This window comes from Emiliania huxleyi (genome assembly GCF_000372725.1).
Source record: "Emiliania huxleyi CCMP1516 unplaced genomic scaffold EMIHUscaffold_4607, whole genome shotgun sequence".
In the NCBI taxonomy this organism is placed as follows: domain Eukaryota; phylum Haptophyta; order Isochrysidales; family Noelaerhabdaceae; genus Emiliania; species Emiliania huxleyi.
The window spans coordinates 1-760 of record NW_005198531.1 but is presented as its reverse complement, the minus strand read 5'-3'; the positions used below and the strand labels follow the sequence as shown (position 1 = coordinate 760).

General features: G+C 57.1%; 1 protein-coding gene across 1 annotated transcript; it reads right to left on the bottom strand.

Annotated features, from left to right (window-relative positions):
• Window positions 1-557: 557 nt before the first annotated feature.
• Window positions 558-725, bottom strand: EMIHUDRAFT_256298 (hypothetical protein; the record flags this gene model as incomplete). The annotated part of the gene is made up of 1 exon (XM_005768268.1): window positions 558-725. A coding segment is annotated over one exon (168 nt), but the record flags the coding sequence as incomplete, so codon positions are not given.
• Between the last annotated feature and the right edge of the window lie 35 nt (window positions 726-760).

The following is a 760-nucleotide window of genomic DNA, read 5'->3' as shown; positions in this document are numbered from 1 at the left end:
TTTTGGTCACCGTGAGAGAACGCGTTCGAATTTTCATTCACTCCGGAACTTCAACTTCGCACTAAATAAATAAATAAAACGGACACCTCTACTAGGAGATGGGTAACGCGAAAGGAACTTCAACTTCGCACGCGCACCGGCCAGGGCTACAATAGTGCCAGTGAGGCGGAGGCGCGAGTTTCCCAATCTTCCTACTCCCTGTGAACCCAGCCACGTAGACCGCGTGTAGCGTGTAGTCCGTGTACCATACGCAAAACCTCTCCAAAAAAACTAAAAAGTGTGTGTACGACCTTTCGTCCCTAAACTGTGCGGACTGACGCAAGAGGCAAGTGTGCTCAAGTGTGGACTTGAAGTCAGAATGTGTGTCGGGTTTCGGTCGTTTATTTGTACATATACACGGTGGCGAGTCCAACTCAGCCCATAGAGCATAGTGCCTTAGACCGTAGACCCGGCCGCCGGCCGCGCGATAGCCGATACGGCGAGAGACACCGACCGAGAGAGAGAGGCGTGTGTCGCCTCCCACAAAATGCAGACACAGAGTACGACGCCACGTGGCGTCAGTGGGCGAGGGGCGCCGAGATTTGGCTCCCGGTGGAGACCTGGACGGGCGGAGGCACGACGAGGAAGGAGGCCCAGTCCGAGGGCGTGTTCGGGAGCAGGCCCATCGTGTTCATCTTGTACAGCGCGCCGCTCATCGCGAGGAGGTTGAGGACGACAAAGGTGGCCTGGGGTGTGGGCAAGGCGGGCAAGGGTCGGCGCC